General features: G+C 40.6%; 1 protein-coding gene across 2 annotated transcripts; it reads left to right on the forward strand.

Moving 5' to 3' along the window:
- Positions 1–1,619: 1,619 nt before the first annotated feature.
- Positions 1,620–20,889, forward strand: zyx (zyxin). Of its 2 annotated transcripts, none has more exons than XM_080897311.1 (10): positions 1,620–1,941; positions 12,682–12,917; positions 13,691–13,947; positions 14,774–14,869; positions 15,980–16,543; positions 16,756–16,897; positions 17,548–17,717; positions 17,834–18,012; positions 18,448–18,568; positions 18,679–20,889. In XM_080897311.1, exons 2-10 carry the CDS (start codon positions 12,695–12,697, stop codon positions 18,790–18,792), a joined length of 1,866 nt encoding a protein of 621 aa, XP_080753437.1. In that variant the 5' UTR covers positions 1,620–1,941; positions 12,682–12,694; the 3' UTR covers positions 18,793–20,889. The 2 variants fall into 2 exon arrangements, with proteins under 2 accessions (XP_080753437.1, XP_080753438.1); XM_080897312.1 differs by lacking the exon at positions 1,620–1,941 and adding an exon at positions 2,502–2,649.
- Positions 20,890–20,936: the final 47 nt, after the last annotated feature.

Below are 20,936 nucleotides of genomic sequence, written 5' to 3' on the forward strand. Positions count from 1 at the left end.
TTAGCTTAAACCCTTCACCCGTCAAAAACAGTCACAAGAGAGTGGAGGAAATTTGGAACAACACACAAACATTTGTCATCTGCCTAAAAGCCCCCACCCTGGATGGGGTGCATATTCATTCTCTGTGGAAACCTCTGGGTGGAAATTCAACATATTTTTGTCCCACTGGAAATGTGGAGAGACTGGAAACATTCCTCGCCGGACAATAGGCTATCAAAGACCCCACAGACCACACCCTGTAGTTCACAGATATGAATCAGGCAGCAACAGGTTACACAAGCGCCGCTGCAGAGGTAACGGAACTGAGCAGAGAGCTCTGCTTACGGTTTCACAATCAGACTGAAGTGCAACTCTGTCCTGTCTCAACCTGAACATCATATGACGATCTGTGAGTTGGCAGCAGCGATGAGAATGTGCAATGAGACGATTAATATATGTGTGTACAAATAAAGATGACTCACATGGTTTTCATGTGATACACATTTGCTTTTTAAAAGGTTAATCCAACATTCAGGCTCCAACATTAATCATGCTAAAAGCACAAAATAAACATTCTGTTTGCAGCTTTCCCCCTTGTTTATATGTTGAAATACACAGGATGGGACTTTTCATTTGACTTTTAATTGTGAAGACTAATGTTTACACACTACCATGTCTTCAGAAGACTTGATCGCTCAGTTATGTTTGCCCTCTAACGTGTAAGGAAATCATTTTAAAAAATGAAACAAGTAAAATCGTGGAATTTCTGGTTTTGTATGACCAAATAAAATAAGCAAGTTGCCAGTACTAGAAGCTAAAACATGACCATCAAGTTCTTAAAATAACCAGTTGTTAATCAGTTAATCTACTTATCATTTTAGCCCTAAACAAGAACAAAGTGTGACTGCTGTGAGAACTGAGAGCATGCTCTGTTATTTTTAGTGTCTCCATCTAACTGAAATGAAACATTAAAAAAGACTTACTTAATAAAACAGAAAAATGACTACACGTGAAGAGGTGATATATGACTCACACCAGGTAGGCTGTGTGAACAATGTGAGTTGGATGTTGGTGAGAAACAAAAGAGCATTATGTCATTGACGTGGCTGAGCTACAGGATGGGAGGTGTCACTTTAACACCAGGTTGCACATCCTGATTACAGGGACAGATAAAATGCAGTTGGTATCTATAATCGAGTTTACTAATCATGCGCACAGAGACTTTCCACGTTTACGGTCTTGCTGCAAAGCAAACAATGATGTGGCAGCCCACTTGGCAACCAATACAAATAATGCCTTTACAATCTGATCTTGAGCTGTGCTAGTCTAGGCAGGTAAGAAGAGCGGCACTAAATGCAGCTTTGTATATTTTCATAAGCTTGTTTAAAAGCAGAAGCGGTCAACTTTTTACAGCCACTGTGCCTCACAGCGCTTTAAACCCGCTGACTGCTTTCAGTGCCTGCATCTAATCAAGCTTCTAGCCCCATTATCTCTCCCTCCCATTTGCTCCCTCGTTCCCCCACTCTGACCTTACAAGGAGAGGCAACAGGGTTGATGTCATTGAATGAAGAATGCTGCAAGAATCCAGAGAGAAAAGAGAGCAGGAGGAGGAGGAGGAGGACGAAGAGGGGGTCTGACTGGACAGTTTATGAACACACACACACACACACACAGAGAGAGAGAGGGAGAGAGAGAGAGAGAGAGAGATTTTGTTTACATAGTAATGCACAAGTCCTAAGCCAGACTCAAACGAGAAAGAACTTGTTTGGAAGGATGGTGTCATTCTTTCTCCAGGCTGAAAAGCAAAGGGGGAGGGTCTAATAGCTGGAGAGGGGAAGAGAGAAAGAGAAGTTGCCATTACTGACAACTCTTACTCAGCCCAGGAGCCAGAGAGGAGGAAGAAGAACAAAAGGAAAAGGGGGGAAGTAAAAGGGAGATCCACAGTGCAGCTGTGCTAACAGGGTAAGTAAATGTCTCTCTTGTGACTGGGATCAGGATGGAAGGAGGTGGTGGCATGCTTTAGTTACGTGAGCAAATTTTTACAGGTTACCTAATAAGGTAAAGTCCTTTTGCAGCGGCATGCTAGGGCAGATTTTCGTTACTCGGAAGGAGGTGTTGAAGGAATGTCAGCTTTGTTGGCGTGACAAGCAGTGTGGATTTGTCATAAGGTTCGGTTTTTACCGTTAAAAAAAACAATGGTGCAGAAAGACACCTCGTGGTGTGCGGGGCTTCCCTGGTGTCTCTGTCAGACTAGCAGTTTAGCGTTGAACGTGAACAAATCCACTCTCCAGCTGATGATACTGATGATAAGGCATGGCTATGCGGAAGCTCCTGCAGGAAGTCCAGCTTTTCTAAAAAAAAAAAAAAAAAAAAAAAGGAAAAAAAAGTTGTTTAAGCTAGGCAGCTAGCCATGCAGCTGTATGCTTTTATTTATTTCACAGGGTAGCACAATTATTAGATTTGATGACAGTGCTACTGGGACAAACTGGTTTCCATATGTGGTAACGTTACAAAAAAAGGGGCAGTGGTGTTTGCGTTTCACCGGGGCGAAACCTACTGACCAAAGCATGAGTCGCCTGGGAGTGTAGGGGCGTGTGCGGAGCTAATAGTACCATTAGTGTGACTGATGCTAAGCCACGCAGGTTATCACACAGCTGACCTACGGTGCAGGTGAGTATCGGTAAAAATATGTTTTTGTTGGTTTAATTTTGGGGTTAACGTGTGTTAAAGCTAAACTGGATGGGCTAACGTTGTCATGGCGTTGTGTATGTTAATATTAACCTGATTGGGACACGTCGTTAGCTACGCTAGCAAGCTTTAGCGTAAACCCTTCATTTGTTATCCTTAATTTTGCCCTAATGAAGGGCTGGTTCAAGTACCCTAGCTGCCGCTCACCCAAGCCTGTCAGCTGTCAAAGTAATGACCAACAGATGTAAACCTAACTGAGCAGCAAACTACTGTACATAGAGTATGTTAAACCTATTGATTGTGCCAGTAGGTGGAACTTGACTTCGCTGTTATAACTCCATTGATTAGGGCTGTAAGCATGGCTGTTTCAACTCTTCAGCGCAGGGGGGGTGTCACACTTATTTTAGTTCTTGGTGCACAGCTAGCCTACTATCTGAAGTGGGCCGGACCAGTAAAACCATTACATCAGGTTTTTCCCCCCTCCTGCAGGTGGGGCCCAGTGCTGTGCCAAATAGTGATCATCTGCTAGATAGTGACTTCGGATGTTTCTCTGTGCAGTACCTTTGGTTATATTGGTGATATAATGTAGTCAACACAATTTTCGAAGCAGTTGTGCATAAAATAAAATAAAAAATGCTTGTTTTGTAAGCATCTTTAAGACGCTGGGTTATTGTACTCACTTTTTGTTCTACGTTGTAATCAGTCCAGTCCTTTGTGGCCACTTTAAATATCTTTATAGAACTGTAATGTTAGATATTTTTTATTGTTGTTATCTGCTGTCAAAAGAGCTATGACAAAATAATAATGACCGTTTTTACCCAGATAAATAAATGTAATGTGTAAGTCACTTTGCCATAAACTGGTTAAAGCTTCTGCCTTGTGATAAAATGTTCTTCTTGGCTCAAAATGGTTTGGTATCATTAATGTTACCAAGTCATATTGAAACGACTCATTTGCAGCAGTTTAAATATAGAAAATCATTTTTGAGCAGATACCAGAAGTCACATTTTACCACAGCACCTTCTTTTTTGTTGATCTTTCTTCATAATAATTTAAGTTGGATCTCTCTCTCTCTCTCTCTCTCTCTCTCTTTTTTTTTTTTTTTAATTCTAAGTGATCAAAACAAACTGAGTTGTGTGTGGCCCCCAGGCCAAATGTTTGACACCTTTATTGTTGTGTGCCATAATGAGGTGAATGAAATATTTAGAACACTTCTGACTATTCTTGTCACAACCACACCCAAAATAAAGCAGAAGACATCACCTTTCTGACACTGTCAACAAAAACTGAAAATGTCTGCGCTTCATCAAAGTACGATAGAGCTGGACTGCACTAGTATCAGTTGAGCTAAGCTCAACTAAGCTGCCTATTAGAAAGGAATAAGGCTGTACACTGGTTTGTGCTTTTACAAATGCAAGTGTCCAACGGTGGTGTAAAATATCAGGAATGTGTAGGGTATATGGAGGGAAAGTATCAGTCACTAACAGGCAAATTATAACAGCAGGCAGTGGTGGAGACAAATGTACAGCTTTGCATACTAACATGCGATTAGTGCTCAGTGGATTAAAGGAAATTGGGGCTTGTATGGATATACCATTTTTAGCATAGATTTCTGCAACCCTGAGAATGTTAAATTCCTCTGACTAGGAGGACTCAAGGAGCCTTAACCCAAGGCCACAGTAACTAAGCTGTGTTTAAGAACAACTTAAAGTACGAACACTCTGGTCTGAGGTTTGTGTGGTGCAGTTGCAAAGACTGGGAATATTATGATCTCTGACGCCTCTGTAAGTTGGTGAGGCAACTAAAAGATATGAGAACAAGGACTAAATCGAGCAAAGAGCAATCCTCCTTAATTGTAGGAGCTGTGAATCAAAAGGCACGAGTTATTGTAGAGGAACACTTTGCCTCAAATCACTTTTTTCGTCTCTCACTTCCTTGTGACTCCTCTTTGGCCAACACTAGACTGTATGTAAATGCATTAAGAAAGAGTTTTTGGTGGTGTAAGTGTCTGACGTGATAATCCAGTGGATGATGATGTGACCAGTTTTGAAATGTTTCCTGTTTCCATCACTCATCCAGCTGCGTCAGAACACAGCACTGTTGCTCAGTGCACGTCCAGTGACCTGTAAGACTGGACTCAAAAGAGTTGTTTGTCTCCCGCATTAGTGACCCGTGGCCCAGACACGCTTTCCCAGAAACCGGGTGTGCTATTAACATCAGAACAATAGAGAGTTTCATGAACAACACAGTAGTCACAGATAATGTGTCTAACCAGGGAGGAAATACTGGAAGTACTGTTAGGTTTTCTTTGGGATAGCTGTTCTTTAATATTCCTAGTGTTGTTTTGGCTTAAAAAATGAGACTACAGCAGTTTTGTTTTTTTGGTTTTGTGTTGTTTTTACTCATCCCATGTGGGCATGGTGGTTATGTCACTTGTAAGAAAACAGTATCCACATACTGTGGGTGTTTTTGTTTTCTTTCAGTAGCATTAGGACATAGACTTGTTTAATGAGGCATCGTGTTTCAGTGCTTCCTTTTACAAAGCTAGAGCACAGTATATTAACTAAATTTAGTTCCTCTATAACCATAAACCAACAGGCCACTGCTAAGTTCAAAGCCATCCTCGTCAAAAGTGGAATAAAGTTTTCCTTAAAAGCCACATAGTTGCTGCTTTCAGAGACAGCTTGTTCGTGTTAAACTTTGTCCAGGACAAAAAGCAGCGATAACTGAAGGCATGCCACAAAATGCCCTGGTTTTACAGTTTTAAATATTATTTCATGCTGTGCCTAAGGTCTTTATTTTATAGTCTTGAAGAAGTATCCCAGTTTTCTAAGGCAGTGAGCCTGCAGCCAAGCTGATGAGTGCAATAACCCTACTAGTTTCTATATCCTTCAGGTAGTTAGGCTGTTTACACTTTACCTCAGTCTTTTTCTTTTTTGGTGAAAATGAGTTCCTGGTATGAAGGAATCAAAACCAACTGTGCCGGTTTTCTACTCTGTTAAAGCTGTCCAGCCATGTGGCGTTTATACAAAGTTCAAAAGCTAAAGAGCACCATATGTGATCTATGCTCGGCCTGCACGATGCCATCCTTCATCACAGCTGTAATGTAGAAATGACTAAGTGCGTCCTCAAGTGATGTCATTCAGTTCAAGTGGCTGGTAAGAAACCGCAACCGGGGTTTCTCACCCACCACTTGTACTATGATTTTCAGAAAAGACTATGAGATACAAATCTATAGCTGTGCTCCTTTACAGAAGATTAATACATACATTGGATTATGAGGGCAAGCAAAGACATCCATGTCTTGTTAAAAGAGAAAAAACACTGCAAAGATGCATAGAAGGAAATGGTGATTACGGGAAAGCAGAAAATGGGGGAAAGGGGAGGGGGGGGTGATGTCATTGAGTTGGTGTGCCAGAAATGTTCCTCAGCTGAGGGTCTCTCTCATCTCAAGGATCGGGTTTCAAGATTTGCAGCAGGGCATCTGGACCTGAGTGTGTGGTGATCTCACCGCCTTGAATCCCCCAAGACTGCATCGAGGAACATATGAAACCTAACGCTAGCTTATCATCACTGTTTGAATAATTAAGAGGACTATTGTTGATTTAGAAACTGTAACTAAAGGGCGAACTCATAGCCTCCCATTTTAAGAAGGCACTCATTTTAGAAAGCCACATGGAGCTAAGTGTTCTGTTTAGAGTCTGTTGTGGCCACTACTTTCAACATGAAGTAGGTCTTGATAGTAGGTTAATAAGTAGCCAGCCATTTTTCCAAAAGGCTGAACACTCTTTCTTTGAGTAGTCTTATTCTCCCATTCCTGCAGCGAGTAGTGGAGCCTCTCTGATGCCACTTTCACCTCTTTACAAATGAAACAAAATGGTTTACATCACATCATGCTCAGATTCTACTTTACAGTTAAACTAATTTATTCTGTCTAGGTGACTCTAGTGTGCACTATAAGCAAAGAAGAAGCGAGAGGAAGGTAAAGGAGAAAAGGCAAACCGAGGGAAATCGGCTGTTAACACATTTCTTTCAATATAAAGTTGAGCAGAGCACAGCTGAAAGGTACAGAAGTGTTGAGCTGTTAAAACCAGAGTGACACTGTCATAATTACCTAGCACAAGTTAACATTATGAAACGCATGAGCCTTAATTTTAGGGTGCAGTATCTTGCACAAGGACTCTCCAACATACAGACGAAGGAGCCGAGAATCAAACCACTGAAGTTTTGAATAAATCTCTAAATCCTGAGTCACCATGAACAAGACTCTTTGGGAGGCACAGATGAGAACTGGGTAACCAGTGAGTAGTGTAAGGGCTTCATCCAGGAGTGTGGCTGAAGCAGATATTGTGATGTGTATGATTTGACATGAAGATGATTCAAAAAGCCAAGTTTAATTTCCCTTATCCAAAAACAGACTTTGTTGACAGCCACTTTGAAGAAAGCCACCATCTTGGCTAATGGGGTTTACCAAAGAAGTCATCATAAAAGGGTAACTATAGCAGTTTGGGTACTTGAATCCACCTACAGAGAATTTCCCTGTAATGCTAAATTTCTGCGGCACTATTAAGCTTTATCATATGTTGGGCCAGTTGGTTTTAACTGGTGGGCAGTGAGCTATCCAAGACATTCTGAGGAAATTGCATTTTCAAATGCCACAATGACATGGCTTCTTAATTTAAAAAACAAACAAACATGGGTGCAGGTACTTATTTATATGGGGATAGATGCATTTTTTATTTCTTTTGCTTTTGCAAGTTCTAATCAAACCTTTGCACACTCATGCAAACACATGCACCACTAAATTATTACGTATCTGGAAGACTGGCTGGTGTAGAATCTCATTTAGTAAACATAATTTATTGTAATGCGTATTACTGTATTGGTATTAGTTACTGTAACTTCAGCGTTACAGTACCCGTGTAATATCAGACACTCTGTTAATCTTTTACATTTATCAGGATAATACAATCATTTACAATTATGGTGACCTCTGATCTCTTGTCCCTTAACACCAGAGAGGTTGATAAAAGGTATCTGGCTATAAACAGCTTAAGAGGCTATTTATCAGTCGCGTATGTGCCAGTCTGTGTAACAGATAATGAGCAAAGAGATGTGATACAGAGTACAGGCTGTTGAGCAATGAGGGTTGAAATGTCGAGGGATCGAAACTGCAAACTCATCATAGATGTTTGTTTGTTTATTTATTTGATTTTAATGTGGTTCATGAACAGTTGTCAATTACTGGTTATTCCAATGAACGCTACAGACTGCTGTCTCAATTGTTTGTTAAAAACGACAAGTAACAGAGCGTCCATTTTACATAAATGTTTAAGGGTCATATCAATATGTAGGATGGGTGGCTATTCAGATTTTCCTTTAGAAAATACCTTTGACACATGAATCATCATCGTGTCTCGTATCAAATTTTAAGTGAAAAGGGGGCTTAAGTTACAAAAAAAAAATGTAATAACCGAAATGGTAAAAGCTAGATACATCAAGCAGGATCTCTGCTGCAGCGATTATTTATCTCATGAAACTTTGTCTTGTAAAAAGGAAATCTGTTGCTCACAACTTTTTACTGGTATTCAATAATGCACGGAAAATATGCTCAAAGCATGAATCATGACTTTCACATCAATCTATGATTCAAAAAAGGATGCCTTAGACTACGTCATGACGCAGTGGAGCAGCTGACACTTGTGTGAAAGTTTTAACACCGTTGGTTTGGACATATATGGTTAGAATTGTTTACCATCAATAAATCTTGCGCTGGAGGAAGCTGACCCTGAAAGCAGAAGTACTGCCGTCTCATCAGAGAAGCTAGTAAATCATGAGCACCAGGAGGAGCTGTGAGGGTTTTCGTGTCTTGTCAGAACATGAAGCGTTGTCTGTGTCCCAACAAAAAGGAATGAGGATGAAATGCTCACTGTTATTCCTGTTTGGTTTAGTTTTTACCATCCTTTCGGCTCTGTCTACATAAAAGTTTAAAAGCCTGTATCAAACCCCATCTCTCTTTTTTTTTTTTTTTTTGGAAAGCATATATGATAACTCTCGTTTTTTTTCCATAACAACAACTAATAGTCTACATTTTAACCAAAATGCAAAGTATTTTCTTGATGTTTTATGTAAAAGTTACTGCATCTTTGCCTCTAAAAGTACGTCTCTGCTTTAAGGAGTCCATTTCAGTGCTATGATAGCAAAATATTTTCGATAATATTTCCATGGCAGTCTGTCATCATCTCTATCAAAAGAACCTTGGCAACATTATTAACATACTAGGAATTTATTTCCTTTTTAAGGAAAAACCATGCACAGCAGCTCCTCTGCAGTAATAGAAATGTTTAACCAAAGAAAGCTGTATCAGTACACACTGCTTTGCTTTGTCGGATCAGTTGTAAAAACATAACTTTTGTAGGAACTGCCTTCAGTACAGCAAGCTTATAATTGATGCACATTTACTGGATTGTTATTAAACTGCAAGCGACTGAGAAAACGGTTTTGCACTCCTCTCAGTGTTTCCCCACACATAAACTTTACTTCTCTGAGCCCCACAGGCTTATTAATGACCACCCAAGAATATTTGGCAACCTCTTAGCAGTTCTTTCCTGTGTTTCCATACTGAGCATTGCTGCTGTGGCATAATTCCCTTAATTTTCTAACATAGGCTGTGTAAATGGACGTAGCCACCATGACATCACTCATCGTTAATGAAGTCCTCATATGAAACCTTTAGATACTTTGCTATTTTGAAAGGAGAGCTTGGTGAACATGAATTGCCCAGCATACCCTCAAACCCCCCTTTCTCACTCCTACAGTGGACTGGATGACATGTTTTATTCAGTGTGACCTGAAACAAGCAGTTGAGCCCATAAACGCATAAGGAAAGTATTATTGAGGTCACAGAGCAAGACAGCTGTGCTCTGCTTGTACCCAGAGGAGTTGCCCCCTGCTGGCCTTTAAAAAGAAGACAGGTTTGAGGGACTTCCATCAGGCCTGGAAGCTTGATCAATCTTTTATATTGTTTGTGTATTTCCATGTTTGAACTCCAACTCCACCTTCTCAGATTGCAGTTGAAGACACGTGCCTGTCCACCCTCCTCAAATATAATCTAAATATTTAGGACACATTGCTTCCGTGACATTTATGAACCCAAAAAGTGCCAAGTAAGATTAAATGACACAGCAAATTACATATTGCTCGTTGCCTTCACTTTATCTAATTGTTTCCATGTGCAACTCACTCTGTCAAATGTTATGACTTCATGGCTTTAAGGCGATACCATATCTGGAGTAGTCGTCCAAGGACCGGTTGTTCAACTTTTGCCACAGTTCAGATCATTATTTTTATGTATTTTAAAGCTTCAGAATAAAACTGTTAAATAGCAACAGTGTGTGAGTTAAGACCGATCGGATGCAGGGTTGGATTTGTGTGCGTGGACGATTATGTTGGAACAACCATGCTTTTGACTAAAGGTCATGTCTGGGGCCGGTGGCCTTCAGGGAAATATTTGCAGACTTGGCGAGGAATCTCGGTGGAGACACAGGACTTACGTCAGTGTTTGTTTATCCACCAGCATATGTGAAGTAAATATTTGAGCTCAGCATTACATAAAAATGTTACGATAGCTGCCATCGCACTTTGAGCAAAGTGGCCGCACTCTGAAAAACATGCACTTGCTGCGTTTTATACCACTGTAAACAACCATGTGTTGCTTATTGTAAATTATCTCTGACATCGGGGAGTGCCACTGTGTCTGTCAGCTCTGTATGCATGGCCTCAGGACATTTTCACACACTTGGCTCTCTCGTGCTTTCTCATTCCGCTGTAGACTATTTGCCAAAGCCTTTTTGTTTAAAGAGTACTGTTGGTTTTGCAGAATGCTTATGGGTTATTTTCTTCCTTACTGCTATTTCACTAAAACCAGAAATGGTCCAAACTAGGGCTGGGCTATATCATACCGTTTACGGTAATACCGGTGTAATGTTGGGCAACGATAGGAAAATGAAATATCGCGATAGAAGATGGGTAAAATGTGCATGCGCAGTGCCTATGTTTACATACACACATGGCGGCGACGCAGAATGAGAAGAGCGAAAGTGGATCGTTAAATGAAACGGATGAACCAGAATTGGTTTGTAAAAATGCTGCAACTTCAGTGGTGTGGAACTGGTTTAGCTTTCATCCGTCAGATACACAACAAAGCACTATTTTTGGTAGTGCATGCTAGCGGGCCGTCGTTATTACCGTGTTTTTTTTGGAAAATACGGCACACTTAAAATCAATCCTTTGATTTTTCTGAAAATCGACAGTGCCCCTTATAATCCCGTGTGCCTTATGTATGAATTCTGGTTGTGTTTACTGACCTCGAAACGATTTTATGTGCACGGCGCTCAAAAATCAGTCAAATGTTCCAGTACGACTTTGCTAATCTACGAACCTGCACCGCTTGATGGATTGTCGGAGCACTGTCGTAGGCAGGAGCCTCGCGGAGTGATACGTACTGTGCTTCAACATAATATTACCGTATTGTGTGTGTGTGTGTGTGTGTGTATAACCTCTTTTTAAGTTTTGTGGATATTCTACATGGTTATGTTGAGGATATGTCGGCCAATTTCCACTGGAAAAGCCTTTTGGTTAAACTCTCAGCAAGGAATTTGCATTTGCACTGTTACATTTTTTTATATAACTTTAATGCACTTAAAAAAGCTGCTGGTTTAAGTGAAAATACATTGATGTTTGTTTGTTTGCACTAATAAAGTTGAGGAGTTGTAAAGTATTTTGTCTAGTGTCAATTATATTGTCAGTTATATTGTTATTGTAAATTTTCAAATGTATATCGTGATAAATATTTTTGGGCATATCGCCCTGCTCTAGTCCAAACTAAATTTTTTGAGATGCCACAATAAAGGTCAGTTAATTTTACTTGGACTTCAGGGATAGAGATGGTACCCAGTAGATGCTCATTTTAAGACTGTGCTGATTTTTCGTTAATGCAAAATACTTGTCATGCATCCTATTTCATGTAGTAAAAAAAAAAAAAAAAAAAGTGCTGTGGAAAAATGTAATCTAAATTAATTAATTTGCATATATAATTCAGGCTTTTTTACTGGCTCCCAATGGGACCCTGTGTTGAAAATATAAGTAAGCAAGATTGGTCAGCATATTGTAAAGGCAAAGAACCTTACTTAGTAGAATTCAGTGCATGTTATTGCTATTTCTGGTCATGTAATTAAAATGTGTAAAAAGTATGGTTTATCTTTGGTGTTCTAGGAAAAAAACACATTTTAAGTTATATTTAATTCCAAAATTTATAAAGGAAAACTAGTTGAAAAAAGATGAGGTTTGAAATAATGTAATACAACAATTTAAAGAATTTGGGAATTTCATTCAAAGTGTCACAGAATCTGGAGAAATCCTGTATGAAAAGGCTAACACACTGACACAACAATGTCTATAAAAAAGGGCAAAGTTGTGGAATATTTTCACTATGTGATAACACACACTTCAATTGTGATAACCATTGTTGTTGATCTCTGCGCCTAGATGCCACCCCCGCTTGTTTTGCAACTGCCCCACCACCATCCACAACTTGTCTTAACTTGTAAAGCTCAGACCAGCTTCAGTTTTAATTGAAACACAGGTGACAACAATTAAGCATATTTTTGTAAAAAAAAATAAAATTAAAAAAATCAGTGTTGAGTAATTACAATGTCTAAAGCGGATTATAATTGGGCTTTGATTTGCAACTGTGTCTGGCCAAGCGTTTCACTGCTGTGTCATCACCACTAATGCAAAAATGCAGGACGTGCATCTGCTGCCAAGGAATGCAAGCCCTTTGAGTTCAGTCAGCTGATTAACGTTGCTTTTATCATGTGGATTGTAACAGTAGGAATTCTGAGGCTGTAGCTCTTTGATCGTCACTGCAGCTTGTTTCATGTTTCTCTGTTTAAAACAAAAAATTACATTTCCTGTACGGTACCCCCTCATTGTGTTCCCTGTTGTCATCCTCAGATAAATACAGAAAATGGAGGACTCCAACAGCAACAAGCCATTCATGGTGACATCCTCTCTGAACTTCAAAGTCACCACCCCTTCCTTCTACAACCAGCCAAAGAAGTTTGCTTCTGTGGCCCCCCCACGACCCAAAAGTCAGACACCTCCCTCTGCTCCATCACCAACACCAGTAGGCACAGGTGTTATTGGCCGAGTTGGAGACCTGCCTCCACCGCCCCCTTCACTCTGTTATGGTATTTATGTTTATTTTTGTCTGTATTAAGTTGTATCCACTGAAAAAAGCCCCCATTCCCTATCCCGTCCACTGCTGCTTCTTATGCTAGAGCATGCAGAGCTTCACAGTTGAGTACAGGATGGCTGTGGTGCTGTCTGTCTCTCCAGCACATTACATTACTGTGCTCTTAACGCCTGCCTTTTAAGGGTTCTTCTGAAATATGCAGATAGTCTGGGCGATCTTGCTTTTGTTGGGAAATTTCGTTTTTACTTTTAGAGCTGTGCACAATTACACTTCTATAAATGCAAACAATCAGACAGTTCAAATTAAAGGTTGTAAGGATTTAAATGCAATGTATTTCCTACAAGGTAGGAAATGCATTTGGTTGTGTTAAGATGCCAAAAACGCATTTAAAGCCACTTTCGGCTGCATCTTTATTCACAAGAGGTCACCACACAAGTATCTCCAAATGTTTTATTTATTTATGTCGAATACCCTTCCTGACACACACCCAAAGAGTTTGTCTCCTCCTGCGATTGAACCAAGAGTCTTTTGCTAATCTAAACATGTTTCTTGTTTTATCAAAAAAACCTCCACAGGGCGCCTTTTAATGCATAAAGTACATAACAGGATACCTACCAGGCATCAGTGCAACAGCCAACCAGCAGATCTCAGTGGCCAAATATTCCAGACAGTTTTGATGCTTTGTTGTCCTGTTTTGTGTTAAATTGAATACTTGGACGTTATTTTTGTGAATGCTTTTAACCAATCATCCCTCCTCGTTTTTGTCAGACTTCCCACCCCCTCCTCCTCCACTGGATGATGATTTGCCAGCCCCTCCCCCTGAATGCTCCACCATTCCCACTGCCTCTGATGCTCCCCCTCCCGCGTTCCCCGCTCCACCTCCAGTGGCAGATGACCTGCCCCTCCCAGCTCCCCCGGAGGAGAGCCGCTGTCCACCCACCTGTCCCTCTCCCCCTCCTCCCCCTCCTCCTCCACCTCTCCCTGCCTCCAGTACCAATGCTTTCAGTTCTTCGGGGACCCCACAGGTGAGTCACAGTGGTGTCTTCATCCTCCTGCACACTGCTTCCTTCCTAACTGCATTTAAATATAATTGGATAATTATTTAGGACATTTTTGTGTGACCATATTGAGTCTGTGGACTGACTGTTGGCAGGAAATGCTGTCTTTTGAGATTTTTCCCACAAATTATATTAGCATTAGTCCGGGGTAAATCACCCACTTTCATTCGTCTAACAGGATTATTGCCAATTTACGTCACTAAAATACTTCTTAGGCATGCAGTGTGTTATGAGGTTTATTGTGGAGATGTGTATTGTAGGCTTTCATTAGTTCCAGTTTGATTGTTGGACTACAAGAGCAACATAAAGATGAATTATTTTTATTATTCTTTTTGGAAGTGCTAAAAAATGGCTGTAAAATAATATAAATATGATTTAAACCTCATGTTTGTATCAGCATTGAGTCTGTGCTAAATGATAATCAGCAAACAGCCAGATAAGTAACTGAAAATAAAATATTCTCTTTCATCTAACCAGAAATATTAACATAGCAAGCTTTTATCATCATTATAATCACCTTTTTAAGCTTGTTTGTCATCGTTCTTTCATTTTTGTGTTTTGTCACATCAGTAATTGTTCAAGCGCTGCATATTGTACCCACTTTGGTCACATTAGTTTTTTTTTAAGTATCCATATTTAATGTTTTTGCTGTGTATTTATAGTCTGTAACAAAGTAACCTCTTCAGCTACATTTCTGCTCCTCGCTCATCCATCCATCCTTTTTGCTTCATCGTGATTCCCCAAATTGTGTATATTAACTTTATTTCTGTGATCTCCATTCTTCCGCCACCAGAGATTCACGGAGAAGCAGACAAGTTTTGATAAACAGCTCAACTCTCTGACTGGCATGTTGTCTGAGATGGAGACCAAGGGACCTTTCCACCCCAAGGTATAATGCACAGGAAAATAAGGACTACAGTTTAAACATTTTGGTTTTCAAAATGCATTTAGTGGATAGCAGTGAATACAAGTGTAAACAACTGCCATGAAACTCCTTGGTCAGGTGCACTGGGACACATTTGACCATATTTCTTTTGTAGTGTAAATATAGATGTGTCCCCGACAGACGTAAGAGAAACAAGAACAATAATGGGGGACATGGTGGTGTTGTAGCTTGTCTTCACCCTTATATAGTGTGTGCTGATCTATTTTACCCTCTGAGCGAGATGTTGACATTAACAAAGTACTAACGGGTGGAAATGGCAATACGTCTTGGTTGTTTACTTGTGTTTAGATCCCTGAAATGGATTTAAAAGGCAAGTGTAAACAGAGGTTGCCTACAGAGCAAACAACCAGATGAGTAGCAAAATGACAAGACTCAGAGGAAGCCAGCTGTAGAAAAACAAACTGACTCCTGTGGAGAAGAGAAAAAGGTAATGCTACATGGGTCAGGAGAAATAGTTTGGGGACATACCAGGTCGGTTTCATTAGTCTCCCTTCGTCTGTTCAGGTGGAAAGAAGTCAATTAGTAGTGAACTGTTCGCACGGTGCACCAGACTGAAAGAGAAAACAAAAAGTGAGATAGCCGGTGATTCACACTGAGAGAAGAGACACTTGCAGAGAGGCAGAGTGATGCACGCAGAAGTGAGTGGAGAGCATGAGAGTGTGATGAAGCCAGAGTGTGCTGCCAGGGACCCAGTGAGAGGGCCATAAATGGAGAGTGTTTTTAATCCAACAGGGAGGTACTGGATCAAGGCAGAATAATGCTGGCTCAAAACCTGCAAAATAAATGTCAGAAAGACGAAGCACTTCTGATAAGCTCAAACTTTGGAGCGCCTCCAGTGTTTACTTTAATCAAAGTACCTCATTCAGTATTATGATAGTGTCTGCTTGTAGCATTTCACCATGCAGGGAATATTAACTTCCCTCAATTCAATTATAGTTCATGGTAAATCAGAAAAACTCCATTCTTACGTGAAATTAGCGTTGTTGTTGTTGTTTTTCTTTTCTTTGCTTTTCCATCATGATAATCTTTTGTTTAATGTTATTTCACCCACAGATACCAAGCCAGTATTCATCAGCACCCAAGGTCTCAGCTCCTCCAACCGCTCCCAAACCAGCCCTTTCCTTCCTCCCACCTCCCGAGATGGGCGATCGCCCTCCTCCTGCGCCCTGGGCAGAAGAACTCAAAGCCAGAACGAACCGACAGGGCAATCACAACGCTGCGCCAAACTCTGCCGCTCAGTCTTTCGCTAAAGCGCCGGCCGTGGCTCCCAAGTCTGGATTCGGAGGAAGAACGACGACATCATCAGCTTCTCTGGCGCAAAAAATCAACCTGAACCTGAACCAGACACCCACCGCTGCCAGCAGTGCACCTAAGCCTTCCCCTCCCATAGCTACTTGCTCTTTCCCTCCACCTCCTGCGGCTCCGCCTGCACCTCCTGCTCCACCAAATAACATGGCCACTGCACCGGCTGCTAATCACGTAAAGAGTTCTCCCTTTGCCAGTCAGATGAACGCAAACCAAAACACTCCTTCTGCTGTGCCACCTCCTCAACCCAAAACGATGGCATCTCCGCCCTCCTCCTTTAACCAGCCAATGAAAACTACCCCTGCATCGACGGTATGTTCCTGCTTTTTGCTTTGCATGTACTGTGGAAAGTCACAGGAAGTACAGATAATTGATTGTCAGTAGATAGGAATGCTGGACATGCACAGTGTTTGCAAAGGTACAGTTATAAATAACAAAATCCTCTATAAGACGCGTATGAAACTATAACATGCCTTAAAAAAATTATACATATGCATTTATGGCTTCTTCCTCTTCTGTGGCAGCCCTCACCCCCGGGCCCAGTTCCTAGTGCAGGTGGAGGTGTTCCTCTGAACATGAAAGAAGTGGAGGAGCTGGAGAGGATGACCAAGGACTTCATTAGAAACATGGACGCGAACCCACCTCTCATCACCTCCCCTCCTACAGGTGCAGACACGAAACTTCAAATCAAAAGACACTTTTATTTCACTTGTATTTTGCATCTTTCTGATTTAATTAGAAAATAATTTATTATAATTATCTCCAGAGAGTGCACTGATGTGGCTGAATTTTGAATCTCATTGTTGTTAATTACAGTCATTAAGTAGCTGCTCGTTTGGAAAAACTTGAGTTGGTGGCATGGGAGAGGCGTTAACAAAAGTAATGGTTTAACTTTTTGATTGTTGATAATCTTAGTGAAATGAATGCAGGAAAAAATATTACCAATGAAATATTAATGTCCCAAACTGCAAATATTCAGCAGACATAAGAAATTATTCACCTTTCAGTTTGCTGACTGGTTGCAAAATGCAGATTTTTATGGACATCAAAATATATTCACAGTTTATCCTTTGTGATCTACAATTTAAATGTGGTCAGTTTTTGTCTCTCCAGTGTTACATCTATGACCCTAAAAAATAAGCTGCATCTTTGGGATAACATATTGACTGTGCAGAACAGTTTACACAAACCAAACAAATGCATAAAACTACAAGTTTCCCATCTGTGTTTATTACACTGTTGTACCAGAGCTGAGTAAAGAGACGGAGAATTTGCTTGTTCATAAAGTTGTTTGTGTATCTTTCTCTTTTCTTCAGAGGTTTGTGGAAAATGTGGTGAGGCTCTCTCCCGTACTCAGCCAGCAGTGAGGGCCATGGATAAACTCTTCCACTCCACCTGCTTCTGTTGCATGACCTGTCACCGCCCCCTGCAGGGCATGCAGTTCTACGACAGGGATGGTTCACCACAGTGTGAGGACTGCTACGTGGTGAGGAGATGCAGACATTTATTCATCTTATATTCTTGCTGAATTGAGTATATAAGGTGCACGTTTAACTAGTTTCTCACCTCCATTCTCCTCACATTCATGCTGTTGCTCCTCAGAGCTCCCTGGCTGTGTGTTCTCGATGTGGGGAGAAGATCACAGACCGTGTGTTGAAGGCAGTTGGACAGTGTTTCCATGCCCACTGTTTCCGCTGCAGCACCTGCTCTTGTGTACTTGAGGGGGCACCCTTTATCACTGATGACAACAACAACCCCTACTGTGTCCAGGATTACCACAGGTCACTATGGATTTCCACATAAAAAAATAATATATTTCTGTTAATTCCTTATGAGAAGTGATCATGTGGTGCAGTTCTTCTTGCAAACATTGTCAGAACAAGGATGTGTGGTTAAAACCAAAAGTTAATTTTGGATTCCAGTATTTGTACCCATCTAAATGATCAGTGAGATAGTTTATGCTAGAGGAAAGAACACTTTAAAACCTCTTTCTCATTTTGATCAGATCGCTTAAAACTTTGTTTAGAGCTCACTCAAAATGTGTTTGACAAAGCCAACTAAACTTTGCTGCAACTTGTTGCCAGGCCCAGAAGCAACACACTTTATTACATCTCAGTGGAATATCACTGATTGTTTCAGTGTTTCCTCAGCTAGGGGTGTGAATGCATAAGAGTTCAACTGAGGTAATTAACTCAAATCCACCTCCCTTCTCGTAGGCGTTTCTCCCCTATGTGTGTGAGCTGTAATGAACCCATTATTCCAGCCCCGGGCAGCGAGGAGACGGTCAGAGTGGTAGCTCTTGACAAGAACTTCCACCTCAAGTGTTACCGCTGTGAGGTAAGACCTATACATAGTTGTTTTTGTTTGGGGGTTTTTTTGTTGTTGTTTTTTATGTGTGTCACAGGGTGTTTCAGCTTCTGATAATCAATATTTCAATTACTTTGCAGGACTGTGCTCGCCCTCTCTCCATAGAAGCAGATGAAAATGGCTGCTATCCTCTGGATGGCAAGATCCTGTGTATGAAGTGCCACACCCAACGAGCCAAGCAGGCCGCGCACTGATTGGCTAAAGCAGCATCACTCAGTGTAACAATGAACCAAAAGCACAGGATTCACCCAGCTGCAGATTTTTTGCCTTTGCGACAGGGCTTTGTTCAGTATATGTGCGCAGGTGTGTGGGTGAATGTTCAGCGTGAATACGTATGTTTGCATGCAGATAAAGTGTAGTGTTTCCTTCGTCTTTGTTCACTTTATTCAGTGCAGAGGTAATGTACTGCACCGAAATTGGTTTTATTCCACATCTCCTATTCTCCAATCGCCCATCTCGCCTTCTTTGTTACTAGAGCCTTTTTTTTTTTTTTTTTGTGCCAACTATATGTTTACGCTAAAAATTACCAGCAGAACTTGCACAAGAACAGTTGGGTCAAAAGAACAGTCTGATAAATATAAAGTTGCCTTTCTCTGTTTCTTGCCTAGATGTTGGTAGTAGCATCATAAACTGGTTCCACTGGCTGTATTCTTTCTCTTTGAGCATTTTAACTATGCTTTTTGTGCCTGAGACCGAGGAGTGTAAGAAACCTCCAAATTGACAGTCATGCAGATGTCACCATCCTCGTTGCCTGAGAGTAGAGTACATCTTTTAGATTTCGGTAGTTGTTACACAGCCAGGCATGATTAATGACGCTTTCCTGCCTAGAAAGTACTTCATATCAGCTAGTCTACTCCTAATAGCATTTTAAAGTCGCGTAGGGCTTTAAGGCAACAGCAAAAAGAAAAATGGTGAATATTGCTTTGATTTTTTTGTGATGTGAATTTAATGCTTTACAGGCATGCATTGAATTAACTCTTGTTGCTCTCGCTACTCGATGATATTGTATAAGGGCAAGATGAGAACACAAATCAGCTTTTTTTTTTTTTTTTTTTTCTTTTTTTTCTCCTACAAAATAGTTTAGAGCTGATTGAACCATGCTAAGTATTTTTAGATGCATGCTTTGTGGACGGCGAGATTTCATACAAACAAACGAGCACAGATTTCCCGAGCACAGACTCCATCCTGGGGATCTCACAATCAAAAACCGAGTTACTTTTAACTATCAGCTGTATGGCTGAAAACGGGACCTATCAAGTAATTTCACTGTGCAGGGGCCATTTTATTCAAAGTCATACTGAGAGCATTTTACACATGTGTAAATAAAATTGCCCCTGCACAAGGTCATTGTAAGCAAATAGAAACAAAACACCAGTGTTTGATGTGCATTTATTATTATCTCTTAGCTTATAAGCTTTGTATGATATAAATCATGGTCCTGTTTTTCCTAAGTATTAAGGTTGCATACGCAGCAGTACTACAATAACCTGTCCTGGCAGCAGGGCGATAGAAATGTAGAGGCATTCCAGTTCTAGGTAGCAATGTTTAAAAACACAGACCAAATCTTTCTGTTTAGAGCTTAAGATCAATAAAACGGTTACATGGGATTTGATGTTGTAACATTCAAGCGTGGTTTTTGTTTGTTTGTTTGACCTAAGTTTCTGGTCAGTTTCTCCCGTTGCCATGATTACCACTATTCTTGCCATTACTTAACTTTTGTACGTTTAGTCTGTTCGTGTCAGTTATATACTATTTTATTCTTTTCTTGCTGTTCTGTATTTTGCTAATTAAAGCTTACATTTATTTGGTTTCATTTTAACCTGGCGCTGTGCCTTCTCCATTATTCTATCCTATTGTTCCTTCTGAATTGAGCCTGGTTTGCAGCCACAGAAATGAATTCCTCGGTAAGAAAATTGCTGCTTGCGCTTGCAATTGAGCCTGGTGCAGTAAATCACCAGAATGACTAACAAAACATGGCAATAGTGATTCAGCATTGCATGCTATCTGTGGAAGCAGTGGTGGAATTTCCTCTAGTATTATGTCCTGTGTTTCCACCGACTACTCCACCTTTGTGGCCCTGCCTTTGTCATCACCATGTGATATAAACTCTACCATAATGCCTTCATGGCTGCGTTCATCGGGCATTGCATTGTGTTACATCCTATTGTATTACATGTGGATGCCTTGTCCTTTCATATAACTTTTTATACGTTTGATATGTGTGAATGTCTTACATTATTCTAGTCCTATCCATCCTTTTTGGCTGTATCAAAAAATAAAGAGAAATGTTAAATCCATGTCCCAGTCTTTCAATTTCAGTTATGTGCTAATATAATGT

This window comes from Rhamphochromis sp. 'chilingali' (assembly GCF_963969265.1).
Source record: "Rhamphochromis sp. 'chilingali' genome assembly, chromosome: 11".
Lineage (NCBI taxonomy): Eukaryota > Metazoa > Chordata > Actinopteri > Cichliformes > Cichlidae > Rhamphochromis > Rhamphochromis sp. 'chilingali'.